The 25,829-nt window shown below is 52.2% G+C and overlaps 1 protein-coding gene across 4 annotated transcripts in view; it reads right to left on the bottom strand.

Annotated features, from left to right (window-relative positions):
* ASIC1 (acid sensing ion channel subunit 1) overlaps positions 1 to 25,074 on the bottom strand; it is a gene marked incomplete at its 5' end in the record, with an annotated part of 44,577 nt that extends 19,503 nt beyond the window's left edge. The window contains 4 exons of one of the 4 annotated variants that reach the window (XM_082741295.1): positions 2,692 to 2,887; positions 3,541 to 3,918; positions 14,822 to 14,923; positions 23,859 to 23,957. In XM_082741295.1, the coding sequence (XP_082597421.1) occupies positions 2,692 to 2,887; positions 3,541 to 3,918; positions 14,822 to 14,904 (657 nt within the window). Of the gene's footprint in view, positions 1 to 2,691; positions 2,888 to 3,540; positions 3,919 to 14,821; positions 14,924 to 23,858; positions 23,958 to 24,892 lie in introns of those variants that run through there. The other 3 variants (XM_082741296.1, XM_082741300.1, XM_082741299.1) reach the window with 3 other exon arrangements.
* Between the last annotated feature and the right edge of the window lie 755 nt (positions 25,075 to 25,829).

Below are 25,829 nucleotides of genomic sequence, written 5' to 3'. Positions count from 1 at the left end.
TACACACCTCTTGACCTAGCAGAGAATGGCAAGGATGGAGAGGCAGATGTTAAGTATTAGACCAAAGGAGAAGAGAGAGAAGATGGAGTATCAGGCAAGGGATGTCCACACCTCCTTGGAGCCAGGGAGCTGGAGGAGGGGGCCGGAGCCCTTCTTTTCCCCCAGCGACATGTCAGACATGGACTCACAACCCCACTCCCATCTGTGTAGGAACATCCCTAGGGCCAGAAGTGATAGAGTTCCCAACACAGAGACAGTGTGTAGGGAGGTCAATGAGAGAGGGAGGAAGGAGGGGCTGAGACCTCGGGTGCAGCCAGATTCAGGGTCAAGTCTTTGACATGGACTGAGAAACATAAAAAACCTAATCTTCTCTGGCAATCCAGAACCCCAAAATGCCCAGGGTGGGGCCACCTATAGGCTACTCTCATCTCTCTCCCCCACCCCAACCTCAAGCAAGGAGAAGAACTCAGATTGCTCCAGAATTCTATAAACCAGTCAAAGCTCCGTCTGAGTACTCGGAATTGTCCCCTCAGATAACACGAACCAGTCACATGTCAGGATCTCCATTTTCATAAACCGAACATGTCCTAGCATCACCACTTGGAATCTTTCTGGATTGCAGGGACAAAGGGAGCCTCAGCTGGACACTTTCGGTGGACTACTGCACCCCCACTTTGTATCTTCTCAGTCTGAGCCAAGTACTCTGCCCTTTATCCAATACTACAAACTATTCAAGCTAATGGGTTTTCTCTTCCTCGCTGCTCCCTTCTGCTGTGTGTTGGCTGTGCTGCCGAGGGGGATGTCTCTGCCTTTCATCTAACTTCTACTACTCATGGGTACATCATTGGTGAGCCTGGGAACCCTTTGGTATCAGGCTCTGGAGAATCCAGGACTTCCCTGTTTTAAGAAAGGAAAAGAGGGAAGGTTAAGAGCATCACCCTCTGCTCCCCATCAGCTTGGCTCAGCAGGGAGTGTGGCCAGGTAACCTTTGTCTGGCAGGATTAACAAAGGCCCCTGAGACTGGTCTGCAGAGCAGGCCTTAAAGGATTGGGAATTCTTGTGTAACCTCAGCAGGAAAAAACAAGCATGACCAGGGCTCCAACATTTCTACACAAACCCGATGCAGTTCACGCTCCCAGGAGGAAGCAAGCAAGCAGGGGGGAAATGGGCAGGGAGAAAAGGGAGTCTCTGAGAGCAGAGAATTAGGGGCAGGCATGTATAGCGAGGGGGTCCTGGGGGAGCCTGTGTTTTCAAAGAGCAAGGAGCAGACTTGGAAGTGGACATGATGGCTCCAGGGCCAGCAATGGTATTAAAAAGAGGACACTAGGTTGAAACTTTACAAGACACAAATTCTCATCCAGAACCTGTCACTAACCAGCTAGTTGAGCTCAGGTAACTTATTCCACCTCTCTGTGTCCCCTTGTGTGCATTTGTAAAATAGAGAGAACGTAGTTACTTATTCAGCCTAGGAGAGCCTACAAAGCCTATAGAGCCTTCTGAAGAGTTAAGAGCATCATTCTCTCATCTGGTGTTATTTTTCGCATCTGGCTTCGGGTCCTCTGTCCCTCTCCAGCCTCTGTCTGGTTGTAAACTCTCAGGATCCTGTGTGACTTGCCAAGGATCACCTGGCACACGAGATCCCAGTCCATTTCCCTAACCCTCTCCAAGATGCTGGCTTTGAGGCGGCCCCATCTTGGAGGGAGTGGGGGGTGGATCTGCGGGACAGCTCCATTAAAAAAAAAAATTTATTTATTTGGCAGAGATAGAGAGCACGCACTCACAAGCAGGGGGAGCGGCAGGCAGAGGGAGAGAGAAGCAGGTTCCCTTGACAAGATGCTGCCGGCCTCAGTCCCAAGACCCTGGGGATCGTGACCTGAGCCCAAGGCAGCTCCTTAACCGACTGAGCCACTCAGGTGCCCCTGGGGCATCTCTATTTTAAGAAATAAAGAGATGGGGGGGGGGGAGAAGCAAAGGGACCCTCCAGTTTGGTCATGACTATGTGCCCCAAATAATCTCTCACTTCCTTAGATCCTGGCTCTTGCTCACCAGGGGGGAGCCCAATCAGACAGTATGCATGTGTGTGTGTGTGGCAGGGGTGGCCCAGAGAAAATTACCTGTCTAGCTATGTAAGAGAAAGCTTCCCTTACTTCCCATGTGTCACAGTGCTTCTCCAACTTAAATTCAAATCACCCGTTAAAATGCCAGTCCTGAATCAGTAGGTCTGGGAAGTGGGGTGGCTAAGCCCTGCAGTTCTTTTCATCTCCCCGGTGTTGGTCCTCAGACCTCACTTCAAGTAACAAGGCTGTAGCTTCCCCACCCCCATGTCCAGCTCTGACACCTGTGGCCCAGAAGGGAAGCTGGAACTGGCGGGGGCGGGGGGTGGGGTGGTGGTGGCCCACGGCACACCAGGCTCCATGTGTGTCTGTGTCTGTGTGCACCTCTGTGTGTTGTGCTCTGAGTGCTCACTTTCCTGTCCTCATAGACACGAGGCTGATGCCGAGGCCCTCACACAGAGCAAATGGACCCCTGTACTGAACCAAGTCTCCTCCGGACAGAAGCAAACCCAGGGGACATGCAGCTTCCTCTTCCAGAGCAGCAAGCTTGGTGGAAGGCCCACAGGCTCCTAATCCTCTCCTCCTCCTCCTCCTCCTCCAGGACTGACTCCTGCCCCACACCAGGGGATTCACTCACCACCTTGAAGTCTTCCGCGCTGCAGACCTCCCCCCGGAAGTGGCAGGAGAGCAGCATGTCTCGAATGTCGTGCCCTGCGCGGTCGTAGAACTCACGCATGTTGAAGGGCTTGGGCTTGAAGCTTCGGAAGTTGGCCTTGTCCTGCAGGATTTCCAGCTGCTTCTCATCTGCCATCTGCGTGTCTGGTATTTCATACCTGGAGCCCAGGGGTGAGCGGCGAATGGATCAGCATGACTTTCAGGTCTCTGCCTCCATCTGGCTTCCAGGGTCCCATACCCAACCTTGGCAGGGGAGGTGATGGGGGTTGGGCAGGGAGGAGGGCAGCCATTAGCCCCAGGGATCAGGCCTGGGCATAGGCACAGAAGGGCTGGGTATGTCCTGAGGACCTGCCCCATGGGGTCTGAGAAGACAGTATGATCCACAGTGGCTGCGTGGGTTAGGGAGGGTTGGGCAGAGTGATCATGGCAGGAGCTGTCTTATATACTCAATCTCCACTCTTTAAAGATGGTCTGCCCCCATCCCTCAAGTGAGATGAGGAGCAAGACACAGTGGGTGGGAGGGTGGCAAAGGTCTCTCGAGAGGCTGCTGATGTATCACAGCTCAGATTGGGCAGAGCAGAGCTGTTGGGGACTATGCTGGGATCAGAAAGTGGGTGCCCTTAACTGCTTTGTTCAGTCCCGCAATTCCTTTGCTGTGAGTGGCAGGTTTGGGGTGGGGTGGGGAGACAGGGTCGTCTGGGCTCTAAAGAGTGGGTTTTGAGAGACAAGCACCCTGATGGGGGTCATCAGGAGCTGGAAGGCATGTGCCCTGGGGGCCCTGCAAGTGGCTGGCCGGGTGGGAGCTGCCCACCTGTTGTTGAGCAGGGCCAGCAGCTCCCCGGCGTGGTACAGGTCATTCTTGGAGACTTGGCTAAAGCGGAACTCGTTGAGATTGCACAGCGTGACAGCGGGGAAGGTAAGCTGGGAGGCAGCCACCTCATCGAGCTTGGTGACGTGGTGGTAGTGGAAGTAGTATTGCACTCGCTCGGTGCACACACACAGCAGCACAGCCAGGGAGCCCAGGAAGCACAGGGCCCACAGTGCCCGCTTCAGAGACAGCCGCTCGTAGGAGAAGATGTGGGCCAGGCCGTGCAGCGTGGAGCTGCTGGCGAAGGCCTGGATGCTCACCGGCTGGACGCCACCCACCTCCTCCTCCTCGGCCTTCAGTTCCATCCTGACCGAGGGGATCCTAGGGAAGGAGGGGGTAATCTGTTACCATCCTGAGATAAGGGTCCTCACCAGGGCCCTGCAAACGAATCCAGTCGGAATCCCCATTGCCAGAGGTCACTGCCTCCGGGGCAGGACACTTCCCTTGAATATGAGCCCAGAGGTGGCTGCCCAAGGGACACACTCCTAGAAAAGGCTTCCCCCAAAGGCAGGGGCTCTGGGGTCAGCTCAGGCCAAGAGAATGCTTTCCCAGAAAAGCTTCCCAGGCCATGGGAGACCCCAGAGGTAGTCATCCGAGAGTGAGAGGGAAGTCCCAATATTTTTCCACGGGCAGCACAGGAGTTCCCTCCAGATGTGGGGTCACTCTGGGACAGGGATGTCCACCCCATCCTGGAGACGAAAACTCCCCCAGCCGGACAGAACCCAGGGTCCGGAGCTCCTGGTCAAGGGTGATCCCAGGACTGGGTTTTCACCCGGGTGAGCTAAACCTGGGCTAAAATCCCCCTAGGGAGGTGGGGAGGGGCCCAGCCCGAGACCTCACCTGCGGGCGTCTCCAGTTCTCCTAACCGCGCAGGCTGTGTCTATGTTTGGGGTGGGGGCTGAGGGGTGGAGGGCAGCCCGAGGTGGATGCATGGGGGGGGGCGCGGTTCCCTATGACAGCTAGCTGTCCCCGCCCCGGACGCAACCCCCCTCCAGTCCAGCTTCCCGACGCAGCCAGATCCCCTGCTCGGCCCCCGCCCCCCTCCCCAGCCACCGAGCCGCCCCAGCAGCTGGGGATAGCGAGAGGGGAGGAAAAGTCCCGGCTTCGGGGTGCCGGGGAGTCCCGCAGCCAAAGGCGGGGGTTTCGGAGACCCACCTGAGGGGGCTTCGGGAACCCGGCAAGCGGCGGCGGGTCCTGGGGCGCGGGGCCGGACGCGGGCTCAGCGCCGAGGCGCGGAGGGGCTCATGGCCCGGAGCGGGAGCCCGCGGCTGCCGCGGCACGCCGCGCAGAGCCCTGCAGGGAGCGGCCCGCCCGGCCCGGCTCGGCTCGGCTCCGTCCGCTCGCCCGCGCGCGCTCGCTCGCTCGCCTGCCTCGGCTCGGTCCGCCCGGGCTCGGCGCGGTGCGAGGTGCGCGGTGCTCTCAGCCCCGGGATCTGCAGGGATCCATCGTCCGGCCGGGAGGCGGCGGGAGGGAAGGCGGAGGGGGAGGGGAGAGGGTGCGCGTGCGCGCCTACGAGTGTCTGCGAGGGTGTCTCTGGGCCGGTGTGCGTGCGGGGGCCCCGGACGCGGGAGCTGGACCGAGGGCTCCCCGCGCTGCCTCGCCCCCTCCTCCCGGCCGCTCTCGGCGGCTCTGCCTCCCTCCGGTCCCGGAGCTGTCTCACTGCCTGCGAGGCCCTATGGCTTGCGTGTGTGACTATGTGTGTTATGTGTGTGCGCGCGCGTGCGCGCGCCCCCGCGCGCGAGAGGGAGGGAGTCTGCCCCCAGCGTCCCCCTCCCCGCGCTGTCTCCTTCGGATCGATGCTCCTGCCTCTTGCTGCTGCTTCCTCTGGTGGCCCACGCGTGCGCGCGCGTGCGCGTGCACACACACACACACACACACACACACACACGCAAGCTCCGAGTCACACTTGACTGATTCAAGCACTTGCTCGTGTGGAGACACAGACACACATAAGACCAGAGTCACACCACGTCACTCAGTCACACACACACACACACACCACAGACACCACACATTCCAGAGGCCTAGCCTACAGGCTAGGCACTCAGGAGCTTACACTTATTCACCTGTTCTTATCCCTGCTCCCATCTATGTGTGACATATACACACATGCACATACAAAAACAAACATATAGCTTGGCTGTCCAAATCCCATCTTTGTAGCCTTGTGCTTGCCTTTATGGGGTGGCGTGTTTGGAGCCCCTCACTGCTAAACCTCTAAAGAAGGAGCATAGAGAAGGACGAAGAGATAGCCAGAGATCAAGGGAATTTGGACAGAAGTCAAGAAGCAAGGAAAGGGAAGGAGGTGGGATGAGGTGGGAAGGTGGAGGGTTAGGAGGGTGGGGATCGACAGGATGAGGAAGGGATGGAAGGAGGAGCTGTACTCAGGAATGGAGCAGAATTCTGGGGCACTAAGCCGAGGTCTGGGGGCTGCTCCTATAGCTCTCACTTCTCTCCTCCTCTTTCTCCCTCCCTTCTCCTCACTGAGAGGCCTTGGGGGGCCGTCCCTATCCAATTAACAGAGAAGGAGCAATCAAAGGGAAGTTGTTAATTTGCTGATGCTCATTAGGAGCTCTTAGCACAGAGACTGTTGAGGTCTGATGGTGTCAGGTGATGAGGAAGGGGGTGTGGGGGGACCAGAATTCTATCTCTAGCAACTCCTCCAATCCACTTGCAGGTTAGCACAGCTCTGGCAGAAGGAAGGTGAGAGGTGTGTTCCCAGGGCTTTAAGTGAGAAAAAAGAACCTGTAATGAGAAGAGTCTGGCACAATGGAAAGAAGTTGGATGAGAAGTTGTAAAGTGTTGGGGGCAAGGAGTACGTGAGAAACGAGAGAAGGGAGCTGGAGATCCCTAGAGGGAGTGTAGGCTTAGACCCCAGGAGGGAGAGTGGGATCCATTTACTAGGGGCCTGCTCTTGGTGCTGCCAAGGGGAAGGGAGGATCTTGGGTTCTGGTCTTGAGTTGGGGAGCTGTCCAGCAGCACCAGACAGTGCTGGAGGGCTGCCATATCCCTGGGCAGCCACTGGGTGGCAGCGCTATTCCAGATACTTAGAATCAACCCAAGGGGGCATTTGAGAGTGGGAATTTGGCCTTGAACAGGGGCACGGGGCGGGGTAGGGGTGGGGGGGTAGGGGGGCTTGGGGCTGGATTCTTGAATTCCAAGTGTCTCAGGGGAGGGGAGGACCATCTTGGAGCATCTGCAATTCCCATAAGTCCCCACCCTCGCAGGTTGAGTGACACATGGAGCTTCCTCAAATGGCTGCAAATTGCTTCAGTCACCTGGGATGTTATTGAGGGAGGAGCGGGGGTGGAAGGAAGGTGATGAGGTGAGGTGGAGGCAGACAAGGACTAATCGAGGCCAACAAGCAGCCTCAAGAGTCTGAGGGAAGATAAAAGTTGTGAATCAGGTAATCTCAGCTTCCAGAATGGACCCTGCCGTTCATTAGGATGGGCAGGTCTCTTGACCTCTCTGAGCTCAGTTTCCTCATCTGTAAGATGGGGATAAGATTTATTTCACGGGAATTTCTAAGGATTATATAAGCTAATGCATAAAAAGTGCTTGCACTTTAGCTTGTACCTAGTAAATCTCCAATAAGTAACTATTATTAGTAGTATGAGTGTTTAGATCTATCCACAAAAGCACCAGAGCAGCCAAATGAGGGCAGAATCTGAGAGTGGTTCTCAACCCAGGCTGCACATCTGAATCACCTAGGAAGATTTTAAAGTGGTGCTTTGGCTCCACTTAGTCCAATTAAATCAGAATCTCCGAACATGGGACTCAGATTTCCCAACTTTTCAAGACCTCTACTATATAGCAGCCAGTCTTGAGAAACCTTGATCCTGAGAATCCACAGATCTAAATCAAGGCTTCAGTATGGTTCCTTGTATGACAGACCCAGACTTAGAAGTCTTTCTTTCTTTTTTGTTTTTAAATATTTTATTTATTTGAAAGAGCAGGAACCTGGGTGGCTTAGTCAGTTGGGTCTCTGGCTTCAGCTAAGGTCATAATCCCAGGGTCCTAGGCTCTGGCCCTCAATCCTGTGCATTGTGCTTCCTGCTCAGCAGGGAGCCTGCTTCTTCCCCTCCCTGTGCCTCCCAACCCTCCCCTCACACACTCTCTTTCTGAAATAAATTTTTAAAAATCTTAAAAGAGAGAGAGAGAGAGCACACAAGTGGGGGTGGGAGAAGGACAGAGGGAAAAGTAGACTCCCTGCTGAGCAGGGAGCCCAGCCCCCAGCAAAGGGAGCTTCAGAGGCTGAGCTCCATCCTAGGATCCTGAGATCATGACCTGGGCCCAAGGCAGATGCTTAGCCAGCTAAGCCAGCCAGGCACCCTGGAAGTTCTTTCTTATGCACAACCTAAGTATATCACGGTATTGTTTCCAGACACCCCCCCCCCCCCCGGGAGGAGTGGCATAGTCACTGTCATCAAAATTTCCCAGTGTCAAGGGAGAGGTGAATGTGTTGACAAGTGACTCTAGCTCCAAGGTCAGAGTAAAAGTGAGGGTTGGGCCAGCATAGAGTGGAAGAGGGGCAAGTCATACTGACAGGGGTTTGGGCTGCAGTGATGAGGAAAAGGGGAAGTTGGCTTCAGCAAGATGAAACTTGAGGGATCCAAGGACTGTGATTAGTGTCCCACTGTTCCTTTCTCCTTCTCTGGACCCACCTACCTCTTATGCAGGATGTGATGGGATCCTAGCTCCTTCAGTCTCCTCCCAATCCCTTGCCCACACTTTCCTCCTCTCTGACTCTGAGTCCCTAGGCCTCAGGGTCTCCCCACTCCCCCAACCCTTCTACCCCTGCCACCAGAGCTATGTCATTCTGCTGACCCGGGATTCAAATCTCACCTCTGTCACACCAGAGCTGTGTGATTATGGACAAGTTACTTAACTTGTCTGAGCCTCACTGTTTCAACAAGCCATAAAATCTGGCTAAAGCTCACAATGGTGAAATAATGTGTGCCTAGTAAACAGGAAGTGTTCCATCAGTAGTAGCAAGTATTATTTTCATCCCTGAGAGGCTGATGGGGGCAAATTCCCCATGGACACTTCTTTTGCAGATGGGCCCATCTGCTCTAGGTACAGAAGCACCCTCCAGCCTCTCAGAGAGGAGGGGGAAGGGAGGAAAGCAAAGAGGGGGGCAAAGTCCCCTGGGACTCCCAGGCAGCTCTTCTCTGCTCCCCCATGCGTGAAATCACACAAGCCCCAATCTGTCCGCATCCACTTCATCTGCCGGCTCAGCAAATGCAGAGACAATTAAGGAGTTAATTAGCAGGCGGGTGGGAAGGGGCTGTGGACCTGAGGCTGATGGGACCCATCAACACACCCCTCCCTCACTCCTCTGGGTTCCATGTTGCCCCCCCCACACCCCCTTCCTTCTCTTCCCCCTCTGTTTTCTCTTTCTGGTCCGGATGCTTCTCTTACCCTCCTCGCTCATTTCTCTGCTACCCTTGCCCTTTCCCCTCAACCCCGTGCTGTCTTCCTTTCTTCTTCCCTGCTCCTATCTCTGATCTCTCCTCCCTCATTTAGCTTGTCCTCCCTTTCCCTTTCTCTTTCCTTTTCTCTTTCCCACCCAAGTCATTGCCTCTTCCATCCTTCAGGGCTCACCCTTCTCCCCATGTCCTCCTCTTACTCTGGTCCCACTTCATTCTCCACCCCTTCTCCCTCTCCTGTCCTCACTCCTCCCTCTCAACTTGAATGTGGGTCTCCCAGAATGTGGCTTGTTCACTCATTCGGAGTGCTGTGGGGCTCCAGGCATCAGGGGGTTCAAGGTCCCCTGCCAGTCTGGGTCCCCACTTTTGTAATTTGAAGGGGTCTCCTCTGGTCCTTACCTTCTCCCAGCACCTCTCACTCCTGGCTCTTGGGGTGGGGAGGTTCAATCTCTTTCCTGTGTCACTGCTTCTGGTGGGTGGTGGGGGGTGGGTGGGCTCTCTCCCCAAACTCCTCCTGCTGATATTCTCAGGGTCTTGGAAGTTCTTGCGCACATCCAGGACCTTTCTGGACCCTTCTTTTTTCTCCTTCACTCTCGGGGAAGGGGGCCAGCAGATGGGCACCTTTCTTCCATCATACATTTGTATGTCATCATAACACTTGGGGAGTGGCGGCTTCAGAAGAAAGGGGTGATTAAAGAGAAAACAGAGAGATGAAGAGACGGAGGAAGGCAGTACAAGAGAGAGATGGAGAAATTGGGGCCAAGACAGAGATTAAAAGGGCAGACGGGATGGGGGGAGGAGGGGGAGGGAAGAGAGATTGAGGTGGAGAGAAAGGGTGAGGAGAAGGTGGTAACACAGACTGCCAGATAGGGAAGAGACCTCGAAGGTCCCTTCCCTGCTTTAAAATTCTGGGTCTTTGAAGAGTGAACAAAGGAGAAACAAAAGACCTGCAGAGTACCTGGGCCTTTTCCTCTTCCAGGAAACTTCCCCGGTTAATCCCTCACAGAGCACAGGGAACACACCCCTTCCTCACTCCTCTGGGTTCCCATTCCCCTGCTGCACCAGCTGCCCCCGTCCCTGTTTCCTGAGCTCCCGCCGCCCTGAGAGCAGGTCCGTCCTGTGCCATCCCCTTGTTCCACCCCCACCAAGGTGAAATGCTTTACTAGAGTGGGTAGTGGCTGTCTAGACCCCACAGAGGGGAAGGGGACAAGGGCTGTAGACAAGGCAGGTGGAAGGGGAGGCGGATGACTGTGCTCCACCCACACTCAGTGGGCGCCCCGGATCCTGGGTACCCTGAGGGCAGCAGGGATGGCCCCGGCAGCTCCAGGATGCCAGACTTGGCCTGAGCCCCGCACTTATATCTGTTCAGAAGTGTTTAGTGAGTTGCATAAATGAGGAGCATCCCTGGGGGCCATAGCTGGGTCTGAGGGTCCCTTCGGCTTGGGGACATCCTCCATCCTCTGCATCAGTTGGTCCCATGGGGCGTTTCTGTCTCTGAACTGTCCCTCAACTGAGCACAGTCCTCCCCCTCCCTGCACCCCCCAACCCGGAAGAACCCTCCTGCAGCCCTTGCCTTCCCCCGACCCTCACTCAGGCCCCTCTGGAAGGCGCAATCTAAGCGCTCAGGGCAGCCTTTGAGCCGGAGGAGGCAGTGCCGGTGAATAATTCATGGCGCTGGGAGGCCCTTATCTCCCAGGCCGGCCCCACCCGGGGCCCCTGCGCCGGGCCGCCATCCCGCGGCTCCCCGCTTTATCTCGACGCCCAGCTTGTAATGCAGCCCGCCATATCACAGGCAGAAGGGGAGATTAATTTTCTGGTTTTGCATGGGCGGGGAGGAGGAGGGGGCATGGGGAGGTGCTGGGGAGCCGAGGCTGGGATCTTTCCGATTTCAGACTCCAGCGGCTTAATCCTCTCCGGGGCCTGCAGGAAGGGGAGGAAGAGGGTGTTGCAAGCCAAATTTCATCATCAGCGGCAGCCCCAACAGAGGGAGGAGGAGGCGAGGGGGCCAACAGAAGGGAGAAGCAGGGCTCTGGCGCAGAAAAGGGAGTTGTTTGGAAACAGGGTAAAAGGCAGCCCTCTCAGCCTGGGCTTACAGACTGCTCCGCTTGTCGGGAGAAGGAAACCCGGGCACGTGGGGTGCACGTGTGGGCACACATACGCATACACCCGGCAGCGGCAGGCACGCAGACATACCTCTTCGGGAAGTGGTACCAGCACTGGTGTCTGTCACACCTCATGCGGGGCCTGGCACACCAGAGTCCAGAAAGAAGGGTTGACTGACTGAGGGGTGAATGAATGTCTGGGGGAATGCTGATGAGCTGAGCAGACATAGCTCTGCGTGCTCCTGGAAGGTGGCTCTGCCATTTTCCCATCTGCCCTGGGGGCCCTGGCACCCGCAGACGGCTGGCTCCTTCTGTTTCCTGTGCCTCTATGGTCTATGTGGGGACACTGGCCTGGGGAGCCTGAAGGTCCCTGCTGCTTCTGACACAATCACCCTGAGCTAGAGGAACCTAACATCTATTCACAGAGCACCTATTATCCACCAGGACCTGGGTCGGGCAGCCATGTGTTCCCCAAGATCTGTATTACAAGTCAGTCTCACCTTCAATGAGCTTATGGCCCTACTGGGAGGACCAGACACAGAAGTAACTGACTGGGAGGCATGACAGAATGTGATGCTTGCCAGGAAAGAGCTACCAGTCAAGTGCTCCGAGGAGGACGAGAGTTGAAGATGACCAAAAGAGTGTCCTGGAGGATGGAGCATTTGAGACGGGTTTTGAAGCATGAGTAGGAGTTTGAGGTAGCCATAATGGCATAGGAAGGAGGCAAGGCATTTTAGGAGGAGGAAGAAATGGGAGAAATGATCATAGAGGATGAAAGTGAAGCAAAGAGGTAGTAATTTTGTCTGGTGGGTGAGGGGGAATAGCGAGGGCCAAGGCTGGAAAGCAGACAGAGGTGAGGACATGAAGGTTCTTGATAAGTGGAAGGAGCTTGCATTTGTCAGTGGTCATTAGGGAGCAGTTGCAGGGTTTCGAGCAAGAGGAGGTATGATCAAAGTGGTACCGGGGGAAGATAAAGATAGCCAACATTATTGAGCTGTTGTGCCCTGGGTATTGTTCTAAGTGCTATGGAAGCAATTTTCTCACTTAATCCTCAAAGCTACCCTCTAAGTAGGTAGTAATATTATCCCATTATATAGATGAGCAAATGGGGTCACAGAGGTCTTGGCAAGAGGATGGGAATTAATTGAAGACAGCAGAAATCACAGATGGGAAGTTTAGGATGATAAATTCTTTAATATCTCAAGCATTTTGGGGCATGGAGGGGAATATTCATTATTTTTCCTACATTGATGTCCAATTTATTAATCTTTATTCAATTATTAACATTCTCCTAAATATTCTCATACCACTTATACAACCAATAAATCAAAAACTTATGAATTTGGCAAATTGTATTTCCCCAAATATTTAAACATTGACTGCAAATGGAATTAATTAAACTCTTAAAAACTTTCAACATCTTAAAGAGCAGACAAAACAAACAATAGTGCTGGGCACCGAAGTGGCTCGGTTAATTAAGTACCTGCCTTTGGCTCATGTGGGGATCCCAGGGTCCTGGGGTTGAGTCCTGAGTCCCACAACAGGCTCCCAGCTCAGCAGCAAGTCTGCTTCTCCCTCTTCCCCTCCCCCCTCCACCTCGAGCTCTCTCTGTCTCTCTCTCTCAAAAATAAATAAAAACCCTAAAAAAAAACCCACAATATTACAGTGGTTGTGCCCCCCCAAAGCCCACTACAAAAACAGTATCATGAATTTAAATTTCTTTGTTCAATATTTCTAATGTTGTTTTCTTCATTCTTATTCTCTTTTCTTCCTAGGGTGGCATTGTCCTGACTTAACCTAGAGAGTCCAGCAGGCTGAGGGCTGCTCAATGGGCTTTGCAAATTGGTTTGCCTGGAGTTCATCTGGGACCAGACACAGGGTCCTGACGGGGTGGGGTTTCCAGAGAGGTTCTCCTGGATTTCATTATGCAGCCCTTCACTTATTCCATCAGGAACTGTCCTCTTTATGCTTGGACCAATCACAGATGCTGAATTTTTGTGTGTGACCCTAATCTTTTCCCCAGAATGACTCTACTTCTGAGTGTCTTATCTTTACAGTACAGCCCACTGTGTTCTGAGTGGGGCCCGGTGTGGCTCAGCTAAGTCCAAAGCCCTTGGTCAGTTGGTTAACGGGAACTACATCCTTCCCTTCTCCTCTGCCGCTAAGACCCACACTATTGTGAGCTCGGGCGCGGAAGCAAGGGTCTAAGACGAGGCATTGAAGGCTTGAATTAAAGCAGTGGCAATGGAAATAAAAAGGAAAGGAGAGTTTTCAGAGAATCCATGAAGGCAAAATTGACTTCTGTTGAATGGAAGAGAATAGTTTATCTCAGAGAATCAAATAAAAATACATGTGAAGGTCCTTTGTGGCGCATAAGAACCACTAAATCCAAGTTGTTTTCGCTTTTGTTATCATGTTACCATTATGAGATGGCCTGGGACAAAGCGTTAGGGAGTTCACTCAAATTTAAGGGGCATGCAGCAGGACAGGCGGCAGGAAAGGAGGCTAGAAGAGAAAGGGAACTAAGAAGATCAGTCAAAGAGAAGAACCAGGAGAGAGAGGTGTTGTGCAGCAGAAGAAGCGGGTGGGGCGGGGCAGGGTATCAGGACAGTCAGGTGTGTCATCTGGAGGCCCAGGCGAGAAGAGGCTAAGGTCTGAACCAGGGTGGGGGAAAATATGGGTGTGTTGGGAGGAAGAAAGGAAACAAAAGAGGTGAGTGATATCTTAGAGACAGAAGTGGCAGATGGGGACTGTCTGGACAGGCTGATGAGGGCCAGAGGGGAGCTGGCAATTCTAAGGTCATGTACCTGGGAGTGGTGGGCCTGGGCAGATGCGGGAAAGGAAGGTTGGAGTGGCCTTGGAGCCCGATGGTGCACAGAGCAAAGGCCCCCCACTATGACTAGGTTTAACTATCCTTTGCAAACAGCCACTCTTCGGTCAGCCACATGGCCCTTGGCCTTTCTAGCCTAGCCATCATCCTCCACTCAACCTCTACTATTCTCATGGGACTCAGAGAAGTTCAGAACTGGCCGGGTAGAGGTCATTTGGTCTATCTTCCACATTCAACTACCACCATTAAACAGATGAGGACATTGAGCAGAAGTGACATGGTTAGTGAGTGACAAATCTGGGATTAGAATCCTGGTCTCCTTACTCCCAATTGAATATAGTTTACCCCTGTCACTCAACCTGATGCTTCTACAGCAAGAGGACTTGGGTCCCTGATACCCAATATCACCTGGCTGCTTAAAGAGACTTCTCCAGATAATAGGCTTTATTTTGGCTTACCAGACCTAAAAACCTTGGCATTGGGGTAGGATTAGGGGACTTAGTGATAGTCATGGAAGGGATGAAACATCAGAAAAGATGAGCTTCTTCTGTGCTTATCAAAGAGCAGAGGTAATATCGGGGGGATTTTAAGAAATAGCAGGTAGTCAGAAGTGGGGAGAGATTAGAGGAAGGAGCTAGAGGCAGGGGGACTGGAGAGAATGAGCTACCCTGAGCTTAGCAAAGCTCTAGACTAAAGCCTATGTGAAGAATTGAGAGAGGGAAGATAAAGTGATGGTGGTGGTGGGCTTTGTCCTACGGGAATGTGGATCCGGAGACCAAGGACATGGGGACTCAGTATAGAATCAGGTGGATGGCTTTGTCCAACTTGTGAGAACTCTAGCCCAGCCCCCAAACCAGCAGTACCTCTCTGTCTCCCCTAGGCCTCTGACCATTCTCTTCTCTTCCTTCTTTTGATTGCTGGTGGTAATTTCTCTCCATTTGGCCATTACTTAGCTCTTTAATTGCCTAAAAGAGAACATCAGCTTAGGGTGGGGGTGATTGGCAAAGAAAGCAATGGGGAGGGAGGACTCTAGGGGAATGGATATGGACCCAGACCGGGATGGGGTGGAGTGCAGTGGAGGAGAGTGCGTCTTGAATCTCTGGCTCTAGCCCAGATCTAGTTCAGAGGATCCACTTTTCCATTCTCATGTGGACACTAACACTTTCACTCTCTGATACGCTACCATCACCCCTGATGCAGTCACACTCTCCATCTTTTCTCCTCCACCATCATCATTATTATCATTATTGCCATTGTAGAAGGCAGCCTTTAAGGTGACTCCCACTGGCCACTCCCTTCCCGTATTTGTGCCCTTGTGTAATCCTAGCCCCTCAAGTATGGGCTGTGTTAGTTTTGGCGAGGATGTGGAGGAAGAGGAACCCCTGTGCACTGTTGGTGGGAACACCAGCTGGTGCAGCCACTGTGGAAAACAGTATGGAGGTTCCTCACAAAGTTAAAAATAGAACTACTCCATGATCCAGTAATTGCACTACTGGGTACTCACCCAAAGAGAACAAAAACACTAATTTGAAAAGATAATACGCATGCTGTATTTACTGCAGCATTATTTACAATAGCCAAATTTGGAAGCAACCAAAGTGGCCATCAAGAGACAAATAGATAAAGAAGGTGTGTGTGTGTGTGCGTGTGTGTGTGTTTAAAGAATATTATGCAGCCTTAAAAAAGGATGAGATATGCCATTTGTTACAACATGGATGGATGTAGAGGGTATTATGCTAAGTGAAATAAGTCAGACTAAGATACTGTATGATTTCACTCATACATGGAATCTGAAACACTAAATGAATAAACAAAATAAATGCAGAATCAGACCTATAAATACAGACAACAAAGTGATGGGTGCCAGAGGCATGGGTGGGGGCGTGGTGGGCAAAATGGGGAGTAGGAGATACAGGCTTCCGGTTATGGAGTGACCAAGTCTTGGGAATAAAAGGCACAGCATAGGGAATAGAGTCAGCAGCACTGTAATTGTGTTGTATGGTGACAGATGGCAGTTACACTGTGGTGAGCACAACACACATATAGAGAAGTTGAATCACTGTGTGTTATACACCTGAAACTAATGTAACAGTGTGTGTCTATATGCAATAATTTTTTTAAAAGTATGGGCCATATTGGGGGCACCTGGGTGGCTCAGTGTATTAAGCCTCTGCCTTCAGCTCAGGTCATCGTCTCAGGGTCCTGGGATCAAGCCCCACATCGGGCTCTCTGCTCTGTGGGAAGCCTGCTTCCCCCACCCCCTGTCTGCCTCTCTGCCTACTTGTGATCTCTGTCTGTCAAATAAATAAATAAAATCTTAAAAAAAAAAAAGTGTGGGCCATATTTAATGACTCATTTCTAGTGAATAGAACACAGCAGAGGTGATGGGATGTTACGTGAAGATTGGGTTACGACGGGACCGTAGCTTCTGGCCTGGGTACTCTCTCCCTTGCACTGAGGAAAGTCAGCCGCCATGTTGCCAGCTACTCTGCGGTGACAAAGAACTGACGGAGGCCTCGGGCCAACACCCAGCAAGGTCCCCAAGCCCAAGAGGAACAGAATCCTGCCAAAAGCCATGAGCGTGAGCTTGGAAGCAGATTCTCCTCTGGTGGAGACTGCACATGAGATTGTAGCCCCTGCCAACACCTTGGGTGCCGTCTTAAGAGAAAGGGAGCCCAAGGCACTCATCTAAATCATGCCCAGACTCCTGACCTGTATAAACTATGAGATAATATATGTGTGTTGTTTTAAAGCATTAAGTTTTGGGCGTAATTTGCTATGCAGCCATAGGTAATTAATAGGGCCTCCATCACCACCACCATCACCATCACCACCGTCGCCATCACCACTGCCATCACCACTGCCATCTTCACACTCATATCATTGAAGTCGCCACCATCCCTACCAACACCACTGTGCTCAACTCGCCGGCCTACCTGCCATTACAGCTATCAGCAAGGTCACCACCATCCCCAGATCTACTTTTTTTTTTTTTTTTAAGATTTTATTTATTTATTTGACGCAGAGAGAGAGAGAGAGCACACACAGGGGGAGTAGCAGAGGGAGAGGGAGAAGCAGACTGCACTGAGCAGGAAACTGGACACAGGGCTCAATCCCAGGACCCTGGGATCAGGACCTGAACCGAAGGTAGACATCTAATTGATGGCACCATCCAAGTGCCCCCCTCACTCACCTCGACTTTAAATTCCACTCTGGATTCTTTCATGCGCACCAGCCCCACAATCATCACCTCCAGCGGTAAATGTTTTCCTAACACCCAATACGTACCAGACTCTATGCAAAGCCCCAAAATTACAAAGAGGGAGGAGATAAGACCACAGTCTGGGCCCTCAGAGAATGAGTCGAGGACTCTCTTGTAGGATCAGGACACGTTAATAAAAAATGAACAGGGCGCCTGGGTGGCTCAGTGGGTTAAGCTGCTGCCTTTGGCTCAGGTCATGATCTCAAGGTCCTGGGATCAAGCCCCGCATCGGGCTCTCTGCTTGGCAGGGAGCCTGCTTCCTCCTCTCTCTCTCTGCCTGCCTCTCTGCCTACTTGTGATCTCTCTCTGTCAAATAAATAAATAAAATCTTTAAAAAAAAAATAAAAAATAAAAAATGAACAGTAAGTCAAGGAAGTCTATCCTTATTGCTACTTTGCATGGTAGGCAAGCCTTCACGGAGGCCTCAAAAGATGGGTGAAATCTGCATAGGCAATGGGGGAGGGAAAGATATGAATCAGTCCGATGTGTCAGGTGGAAAATAAAGTGAGATCTGGCCGGGGTGGGGCGGGGGAGGACCATGCAGGGGGGGCAGTGGGAAATGAAGTTGGAATCAGAAAAGCAGCTGATGAAGGTACAATGCATTTGTCTAAACTTTCCAAAGCAGTCTCTGTGCTCCGTTGGTTAAGCAGTGCCATCCTCTTAAAGCTCTGCCCAGGTTCTCAGCTCCGCCAAAGGAACCAAGCCTGGGGCTGAAGCTTCAGACCTTTTTCTCCAATCAGAGGCAGCATGGGGTGATGCTGTCCAGCCCCCCTGAGTCACAGTTCCTTCCAGCATATAAAAATGGGCATGTTATCCAACCTCATGTTGGTGACACCCCTTTCTCAGGCTGATGTAGAGACATGAAAAACACTGCAGATGTTTCCAGGCAGCCTGGAAATGACTATTACTTCCATTCCCTAGACTCCCTGCGCCCTCTCCTGCCTAGTACCCTGTCCATTTGCAGGAAAGCTGGGCAGAAGTTGCCTCATATGCACCCACTGCACAACTCCAGGGGGCAGTTAGCCTATAAACATGAGGGTAGGAGGTCGGAAAGAGACACTCTTGACCAGCTGCTTCTAAACCCTTCCCCTCCAGAATGTCTTTCAGGATTGGCCCAGGAGAGTCAACTTCTCCTCAGTTCAGGCCTGTTTGATACCCATCCCCCCAAAATCTCATCTCTCCTTTCCAGAGAAACTACTCCCTCTGCCCTCTGGGAGGGTGGGGTCCAGAGCCACATCCTAGGGCTGGAAGGAACTCTCTAGAGCTTCTGGATGAATCTCAGGCCCATCCTCAGCCAAGGAACACACCAGAAATTCCCACAAGGAGACAATATGCCACACTTGTTTACAGTTTTCTTAGCCCGAGGCTTTGTTGACTCTCACCACCGCCCTAGGACATAGATAGGCCTTATTATTTGCTTCATCCTTACTTTACAGATGAACAACTGGGAGCTCAGAGAGGTTAAGTGACGGTGACCCAAGACCACTGATGTGGTGAATGGCTTGAGCTAACCTCAGGATGTCAAATGCCTTGTGGTCCCCCAACCCCACACTGCCCCAGGCTCAGAGATGCCCAGTGACTTGCCTGAAGTCCGCAGACGCAGCACGGGGGTTAGAACCCAGGCCTCCTCTCCAGCCCCTAGAGCAGGGTTCTTTCTGCTCCATCACCCTGCACTGGGTAGGAAAATCTGCTTCGGGGAAGCACAAGGGGAAGCACAAGTTTGGCAGTGGGAAGGGAGAAATGATGGGAGGGGCAGGAGGAGGGAGCCGCAACCCTGCGGGTGACTGCAGAGGATAGGGTCGATATGGAGATGGGAGGGCTGGGACTCCGGGGTCCCCAGTTGGCTGGGGCTGGGACCAGCCCTCCCCACTCCATCAGGCCTGAGGCTGCAGGCTGCCAGTGTTCCTCCGCCAAGACCCCTGGAGAGCCCGAAATCAAATATTCCTCTTCCCCTGTTCAGGCAGCCTTATTGCCATTGACAGCAAATGTATTGCTCTAATCTTTTCTCATTTTGCCAAGATGGGCTCCATTCTGACCTCCCTCCCAGCCTTGAAGGCTTCACAGAGGCGGGAGGGATATGCTGAGGTGGGAGGGAGATACAGGGGCTCGGCTGTAAATGGGGCAGCTGCAGTGATCCCAGATTTGATATGGCCTTGTCTCTAGAAAGCTGGAAGACTCAAAAACTGGGAGATGTCTGGGGGGTACCCATGACTGAGGGTTCCCCTGTGAAAGCAGGTGGGAAAGGCTTGGTGGGCAATGGGAAAACAGGCCCTAGGGGCCCCAGGGAAGCTGACTTCCGCAGAGCAGATAGGCTGCTGCTGCTGCTGTTGGTGGTGGTGGTGGTGGTGGTGATGGTGGTGTGTGTGTGTGTTTGTGTATACACACGCTTGCGTGTTGGAGCCAAAATTCTAAGCTTGGGAGATGGTCCTGTTGAGATGGGGGGAGGCAGGGTGGGCACAACCTCTCCAGAGTAGCCAGCCTGCCCGCCTGTCCTGCTGTCCATCTGCTGTCCAGAGAAGCCTTGCCAATATGAATGCCCCCTGTGTTTCTGCTTCTCCTTCTGGTCTTCTCTGCTTAGATGAGCACTCAGGCTTGGCAAACCTCAAAAAGTATCGTGGAAGGGCCAGAGGTGTGAGAGGGCAAAAGGAACAAGCCTTGGGAGACTTGCAGACTGGGGGTTGGGGTGGTACCCAGAGGAAGAGGAGCCATGTAGGGCAGAGTGGTTGTGGGAAGGAATTCACTGCTTAGGGCCAGCTGGGATACATAAGAGAGGAACAGCAGATGAATGAAGCTTGGTCAAGGAGGAAAAGGAGGTGGCCCAGCTAGAGCAAGAGTAAAGGAGTAATGGGTGAAGGTCCAGTGCTCTGGCCCAAGGGGGCTGGGGTCCCTGGGTCCTTCTTCATTTGTTCTGCTAAGATCAAGCCGGAGAGAGAAAGAGAAAGAGAGCGAGAGAGTCAGTCCTAGGATGGTGTAAAGTCTCTATGTCCCATCACCGTGAGCACGTGTCTGTGTATACCTTCAGGCTGGGCTGGAAAGTCTTCTGGATCCTGACAGTTTGAGTATGAGTCTCAGACTCTGGGGTTTGTGTGTGGGAGCCCCCTTCCCTCTGGCCCTTCCAGGGAGAAATCTCTGACTGGAGAGGCTGAGCTGGGTCAGAGCTCTGCCCAGGGTTCTGCAGGGCTGGGGTGGGGTGGGGTGGGGGTGTGGTGAGAGAGTGGAGGAGGGTGCTGGCCTCTCCTGTCCTCCCCTCTTGCTGCGAGGTGCTGCCTCCTATTCTCAAGCGATAATTATTTCCCTTTTTATACAGAACTCCCTGCCCGAACTGACCTTCCTGCTCCTCTCTGATTGTCCTCAACGCCACCTTCAGAAAGGCTTCCCTGCCTCCACAGGTCTTTACCAGTTCCCTGCATTCCCAAGCCGTGTGCCAAATTCCCGAGCTGATGGCCACTCAGGATGGTCATCTGTGCCTTGTTTGGTACTTTTTCTCCTCTCAGTCCCTTCCCCTTGCCCAAGGATAGTGGAGGAACATGAGGACCGTTCTATGCGGCAGGCTAGGGACTGGAGCTCAAGGTCCAACCAGATGGGAATTACCACTCACTACCACAGGTGTATGCACCGTGCTAAGTGCCCTGGGTCACAGGTCACTGTCCCCTCTGGGTCCCTTATCTCTCTGAACTCCAGAGATACATCTTTCTTACAGAGCCTATGTGTAACAGGTCTCTGATGTGGTCTATAGACCCAGGACTGGAATCTTGGTCCCACCCTACAGTAGTGGAACAGCCCTCCTGCCCTTGGGTCTCAGTTTCCGCATCGTCCCGGGCTTCAGCGCCTCCTGGTGGTCTAGAGCCCACTCACCAGTTTAGCTGTGTAGGATGGCAGGTCAAAGGGCCTTCGGAGAATATTTAGCCTAGAGGTTTCCAACCTTTTTAATTTCAAAAAAAAAATTTTCATGATCCTGACACGTTAACAGCTTTTTAAAAACATTTATTTATTTATTTATTTGACAGACAGAAATCGCAAGTAGGCGAGGAGGAAGCGGGCTCCCTGCTGAGCAGAGAGCCCGCCTCATCCCCATCCCTCATCCCCATGGAAGGCAGAGGCTTTAACCCACTGAGCCACCCAGCCCCCCCCCCTTTTTAAAGTAATCTCTATGCCCAACGTGGGGCTCAAACTCATGACCCAAGATCAAGAGTTGCCCGTTGTCCCGTCTGAGTCAGCCAGGTATCCAAACTGTATTTTGGATGTATGTTGGTTGGGGTGCCTGGATGGCTCAGTGGGTTAAGCCTCTGCCTTCAGCTGGGGTCATGATCTTAGGGTCCTGGGATCACCTCTGCTCAGCTGGAAGCCTGTTCCCCTCCCCGCCCCCCTCTGCCTACTTGTGATCTCTCTCTCTCTGTCAAGTAAATAAATAAAATCTTTAAAAAAAATATGGATGTGTGTTGGTTGAAAAAATACATAATGACTGAATTTTGGACTGCATCATTAAAACTCACGTATATTTTATTCTTCCCCAGCAAGCACACAGTTTACACACAGACCAGTTCCTCAGAGTATTCATGGGGTCAGGAGCTAAACTCCTGTGATCACTCTACAGCTGCTACAGTTTGGGAACCAAGGATTTAAACCACTTCTCATGTCACAGATGATGAAACCAGCTAGAAGGGGAGAGATCTGTTTAAATTCACATAGCTAGTGAGGGTGTTGTACCATACTTGCTATGATTTACATAAATCTCTGATCTTTTTAAAGAACCAGCTATTTTCCTCTCTCATTGAATAGCTATTAGAGAGCAGTGGTTCTCAAAGTGTGGTCCCCAGACTAGGAGCAGAAGCATCACCTGGAAATGTGTTAGAAATGCAAATTCTCAAGTCCTGCTGAAGACCCACTGAATCATAAATTCTAAAAGTGGGCAACCCCCCCCCAAAACCAAACCAAAAACCTAATGGTAGAACTCAGCAATCTGTGTGTGTGTGTGTTTGTGTGTGTGTGTAAGATTTTTATTTATTTGACAAAGAGAGACACAGCAAGAGAGGGACAAGCAGGGGGAGTAGGAGAGGGAGCCCATGCAAGGCTGGATCCCAGGACCCTGGGATCATGACCTGAGCCAAAGGCAGACGCTTAATGACTAAGCCACCCAGGTGCCCCATCAAGCAATCTGTGGTTTAACAGTACTCTGGAAGGGATTCTAATGCACACCAACATCTGACAACAACCAGTAGAGCAGACCTCCTGAAGGTCAGGCATGTTGTCAGAGATGGGTCAAAGTAGGGTTAAATGAGCTGTGGTCTCTCTTTTTTAAAGACACTGGAATCTGGGTGAGTTGAGTTCAGTACAATAACTACAACCCTCCCTTAAGCAAGGCTCCTGGGTGCTTGGGAAAGGTCCTGGTATTTCTGAACGGGCCTTGGTTAATTATAGTCTGATTTAGTTTGACTCTTTATTCATTTTGAGAGGGTGATTCCTAGGCATGAAATGGGGAAACACGTATTGGGGAAGATTTGTTTTTGTTTGATGAGAGGGAGAAGGGACATAAGAAGAAAGAGACAAGGGTCCCTGGGTGACTCAGTCAGTTAAGCATCTGCCCCTCCACTCAGGTCATGATCCCAGGATCCTAGGATAGAGTCCTGCATCTTTGGGCTCCCTGGGATCCCTGCTCAGCAGGGAGTTTGCTTTTCCCTTTCCCTCCTGTGTGTTCTCTCTCTCTCTCTAATAAATAAATAAAATATTTTAAAAATTGTTTTAAAAAAAAGAAGAGGGGTGCCTGGGTGGCTCAGTGGGTTAAAGCCTCTGCCTTTGGTTCAGGTCATGATCCCAAGGTCCTGGGATGGAACCCCAAATAGAGCTGTCTGCTCAGTGGGGAGCCTGCTTTGCCCCCCCGCTGCCGCCTACTTGTGAGCTCTCTCTGTCAAATAAATAAATAAAATCATAAAAAATTTTCTCTCTCTCCAAAATAAATAAATAAATAAATAAATAAAATTAAAAAAAAAAAAAAAGAAAGACAAGAGACTGAAAGAAGCAGAGAGGAGGACAGGGAGACACAAAATAGTAACTTATACTTATGAAGCATTAACTCTGTGCCCCACAATGTGCTGAGAGTTTCACAAACACTGTTTCACTGAATCCTCCCAACAGCCCCTCACACTATCATTCTCATCCCCATTTAATAGGCAGGGAAATAGAGGCACAGAGAAGTTGCCTATCACACAGGTGTAAGTGATGACTTTGAACCAGGGCCAGTATAACCCCAAGCTCACCCATTTAACCACTATACTTTGCTCCTTCTTTTAGAGAAATTGGAAGAAATAAGGCTGACGGGGCGCCCTGGTGGCTCAGTCAGTTAAGGTTAAGCTCTAACTTCAGCTCAGGTCACGATCTCAAGGTCCCGGGATTGGTGGGGCTCCCCGCTCCGTGGAGAGTCTGCTTTTCCCTCTGCCCCTCCCCCACTCACCAGCTCTCTTGTTCTCAAATAAATAAATAAATAAAATCTTAAAAAAAAAAAAAAAGCAGTCCTGTCATTTGCTCAGAAACCTTCAATGACTCACTAGCGCCTGGAGGTTGAAACTGAACTTACTTGGCACGGTATTCAAGGTCCCTCACACTGTGAAGTCAAAATTCTATCCAGTTTTACCCCTACTCACCAATCAGGATCCTTGCACTTCCGCCACACTGGATCAACTAACTTCTCCGTTTTCTCCGAAAACTTCCGGAGCCCTTCACTTCCTACTCCCTTCCTCGTTGGGATCCTATCCAAACTTCAAAGCTCAGCTCAAATGCCTCTTCTTCCGGGCAGACTTTCGTGATCCGCATCCAGAAGGGGGGCTGGCTCTCCCAGAACCCCAGAACACGGTCCCCACCTCTGCAGACGGCGCATTTTGTACCCCACCGCACCCCCACCCCCGTGCTTAGCGCACGGCCTGGAACGCAAAAGTGCTCACATTTCGGTTTAATTGATAGGGAGGACAACTGTCGAAGGGAGGTAGGGAGAGAGACCCTCTAGAGATGGAGATCAGAGGAGAAGGGACGGGGAGGCAGAAGCCGAGGCGGGCAGGGAGGAAGAAGACGAACACCGGGGTGTGACTAGACGGACCGCAGTCGGGGAGCGGGTCTCCCCTCGCCGCGCCATGCCTCTTCCCACCGCTCAGGGACCCACGGTGACAATTCCTCTGTCGCTACTTCTGGGCAGGCGGCCCGGCCCTGGAGAGGTGGGGCGCGGGGGCGGCGGGGCGCGGCGCGCTCGGGCGGTCACCCGCGTCCTCGTCATTAGCATAAATCCCATTAGCGGCTCCCGGCGCGAGGCGGCTGCTCTGGCGGCGGGGACGGCGGGGGTGGGGGGAGCGGGCTCAGGTGACCGCCCTTCTCCGCCCGATGCTCACGCGTCCTCCGACGGCGCGTTGGGAGAGGCACAAGGCCCTTTTACAGCCATTACCTTGCTGGCACCGCAGAGCAGCCCGGCGAGTGAGACTCAGAGAAGCAGGAGATTAAATAACCAAGCCCAGATCTCGCCTCCAATAAGTGGCAGAGCCGGGAATCAAACCCATGCTTTTTGGCATCAGTTTTCACGCTTATCCCTTAACAGGTGCAGCCCCGGGATGCCTCCCTCACCAGAGAACCGTATTTTGGGAAGAAAGGGGGTTAAGAACGTACCTACACGACCCCCCCCCCCCAACCTCACCTTTTCTGTGCCTTCTTCTCACCGGGCTTGTGCAACAGGAAAGGGGCTTGAGTGGAACAGGAGGGGTGTGGTAGTGCCTTGGGTGGAGGGAGGAGTAGGCGGGCAGGCAATGTCTCCAACCCTCACGGCTACCACCGTCCTACTGAACTCACTTCTGCTCACTCAGATGGCTACTGGAGCTGCGAATGCTAGCGAATATAGCAGTAAATGAGAGGAATACCATCTTTACTTCGCTGGAAGTTTATCGTTTAGTAGGAAAGGGAATATTTACTGAGCAGTTATTGTGTGCCAGCACTATGCTAAGTGCTTTACATGGCATCTCATTTATTCCTCTCAACAACTCTGTAAAATAGGCACTATTATGATTTCCATTTATAGAAGAGTGAGCAAAGGCACAGATGACTTGTGAAAAAGGCCATATAACTGGTAACTGGAAGAACCCCAATATAGATGAAGTGCCCTGTGAAGGAGGGGACAGGTACTAGGGGAGCGTCTAACAAAGGCATGGCTCCAGGCCTCAGAGACCTCAGAAACAGACAGAAAACTTTTAAGCTGCCCTGGAAGGGTGAGTAGAACTTAGCCTGGTGAAAAGGCAGTGGGGGTGGGGAGGAAGAAGTGCAAATAAATGCTAGAGGGGTCGACAAGTGCAGCTCCAGGGGGAAGCCAGGCCAAGTTAGGGGAGCCTTGGTAGGGATTTTGGTCTTTACTGAGGAGGAAGTTGAAATCATTAATTATTTTAAACAAGACAGAGACATGATTAGAGTTGTATTTTTAAAAGATCATGGGGGGGGGCGGAAAAGAATGTGAGAGAGGGGAAATAATTTCATTGGTGGCTAGGACTCCTGAATTGGACTAGGGTGGTGACGATAGGAAGGAGAAAAGGGTGCACACAAAAGACACTTAAAGAGCTGCGCTCAGTAACTAGACAAGAGGTTAA

This window comes from Mustela nivalis, assembly GCF_964662115.1.
Source record: "Mustela nivalis genome assembly, chromosome: 7".
Taxonomy (NCBI): domain Eukaryota; kingdom Metazoa; phylum Chordata; class Mammalia; order Carnivora; family Mustelidae; genus Mustela; species Mustela nivalis.
The sequence above is the reverse complement of the archived record's forward strand: the minus strand, read 5'-3'. Positions and strand labels throughout refer to the sequence as shown.